Source organism: Myzus persicae, unplaced genomic scaffold, assembly GCF_001856785.1.
Source record: "Myzus persicae strain clone G006 unplaced genomic scaffold, MPER_G0061.0, whole genome shotgun sequence".
In the NCBI taxonomy this organism is placed as follows: domain Eukaryota; kingdom Metazoa; phylum Arthropoda; class Insecta; order Hemiptera; family Aphididae; genus Myzus; species Myzus persicae.
Window position 1 is genome coordinate 10,542 of NW_019101249.1, and position 1,999 is coordinate 12,540.

The 1,999-nt window shown below is 31.6% G+C and overlaps 1 protein-coding gene across 1 annotated transcript; it reads right to left on the reverse strand.

Moving 5' to 3' along the window:
- Positions 1–833: 833 nt before the first annotated feature.
- LOC111028394 (piggyBac transposable element-derived protein 3-like) lies at positions 834–1,832 on the reverse strand. The gene is made up of 3 exons (XM_022307023.1): positions 1,648–1,832; positions 1,160–1,548; positions 834–1,066 (listed from the first exon to the last, which is right to left on the reverse strand). Exons 1-3 carry the CDS (start codon positions 1,830–1,832, stop codon positions 834–836), a joined length of 807 nt encoding a protein of 268 aa, XP_022162715.1.
- Positions 1,833–1,999: the final 167 nt, after the last annotated feature.

Here is a 1,999-nt window from a genome sequence, read left to right on the forward strand (position 1 = left end):
CACTTGGTTACGCTAGGCGCTGACATTGCATAAGAATTTTATTAGTATTATATAGTTCTATGATAACAAGTATAAGAATAAAATGTAGTAAAAATGTTTCTTTATTATTATTTTTGAATTTAGAATTATAATGATAATAAAAATTAAATGTATAAGTTATTGTTTTTCATGAAATACTCTAAAACATAGAATACAAAGTCCTAAATCACATTTATTTTATGTTATAATTTGGTATTTCAGTACTCAATTTTCTTAACAAACATACTATAATGGAATAAATAAAAAAAACAAGATTAAATTTTAAATCAATATAGGTGCCTACAATATTCATTTTGGTTAATATCACTATACTATTACTATATATTATGGCTATATAGATTCTATTCTTAATTATTTAATTCTAAGTAATGCTTTTTTAAATTTTTATATTTAATAAATTTATGTGGTATAGTACTATTTGTTTTGTGCGGAATTAGACTATGCCTTTTTATAAATCTGTGCGGTATCGTACTATTTTTGTGTGCGGTATTGGGTTAAGCATATTGTGCGGTATTGGGTCACGTTTGTGCGGTAATGGAAAGCGCCGGTTCGAACCTGTGATTTACAGTTCTTTCCAGCACAACGACGTCTTTTCTTGTTTGGTACTTCAATTACCCAATGATTCATTTAGTCATATCGCAATTCATCAGAAATTCTAGCATTTTAAATAGATGGATGTCCTCCCTGCTTTCCTGGCTGTCCAAATTTAGTTATATAAGTAGAGGCGATTTCGCGTTTGAACTCTAATTTTGTGTAAGTACTTCCACTTTTTTTTGACAAAACCCATGCATTATTTATTGCCACGTCCAAGAGCCAAGTAAAAATAGGCCACCACCATTTTTTCCACGAATCCCTACTCGATATCTGGCTATGTCTTCATCCATTCGATCGACTCCACCCATGTGTTTGTTATAATTAGCAATTATTGCTGGCCGAGGAACTTGAATAAATTTTTTTTGATGTTGTGAAAATCGTCTGACTGTTGACACGGGTTCAGTTCCATGAATATTAGGTGACATTGAAACAACTGAATTATCAACCCAACGAACGACAATCAATCCATCTTCTCGGCTAATAGTACTTTTATACTCTCATCGTTCCTTGGACATACTATTCTTACTAATAGGACAACTTTTTGGAATACTATTGTATCGTATTGTTCCTGTTCCTCCGTATCCACGTTCACGTAAGTCAACTAAGAGATTAAATCCGATGAATAAGTTATCGAAATAAATAGAATATGATAGTTTTTTTTCTTCTGGTAAATCATCAAGCATAATCATTAATGGGGTAGCAGCTTTACCATATTCATCTTCGTAAGCTGTGTTTAAATTCGGAGATTTCCCTTGGTATATATCAAAGTTTAGAAGATATCCAAAATCTCTAGTTAGACACCATGCTTTATACCCGAAACGAATAGGCTTACCCCTTAAAAGTTGTTTAAAACCATGTCTACCGTAATATTTAATCATAGATTCATCATACGATAAATATTGATAAGGTTGAAAGCTTTTGAGAAAGTTCACTTTTAATTTTTCAATTAAAGGTCTAAGTTTGTACATTTTATCTGTAGTATTTATATTCATATTATCCGCACAATGTAAAAACCTTGAAATTTGAAGAAACCGATCACGGCGCATTGCATTACTCACCATTTCATTTTTCATATCTTTTCTGTCTTCCCAATAATATAGCTTACCCGGAAGTGAATTATAACCACTTACAATGAGAATGGAAATGAAGCATTTTAATTCTTCTACTTTGATATTAGGGTCTTTACTATTGGAAAACATGGCATATTTGTTTGACTCAGAAAACAAATGTTCAAAAATGTCATGAGTAAACATTAGTTCAAATAGTTCAACACAAGAGCAGGGACGGATTGGCCCACCGGGAAATTGGAAAATTCCCGGTGGGCCGCTGTCTACATTTATAATTCAATATTATTAACTATAATATT

Excerpts from the sequence above, each read along its gene's own strand:
- LOC111028394 (XM_022307023.1), bottom strand. The coding sequence starts at position 1,832 with ATGTTTTCCAATAGTAAAGACCCTAATATCAAAGTAGAAGAATTAAAA. Across the intron at positions 1,549-1,647 it reads CGGTTTCTTCAAATTTCAAG|CTTTCAACCTTATCAATATT; the intron begins GTTTTTACATTG and ends CTTTCTCAAAAG. Across the intron at positions 1,067-1,159 it reads TCCAAAAAGTTGTCCTATTA|TTGTTTCAATGTCACCTAAT; the intron begins GTAAGAATAGTA and ends TTGATAATTCAG.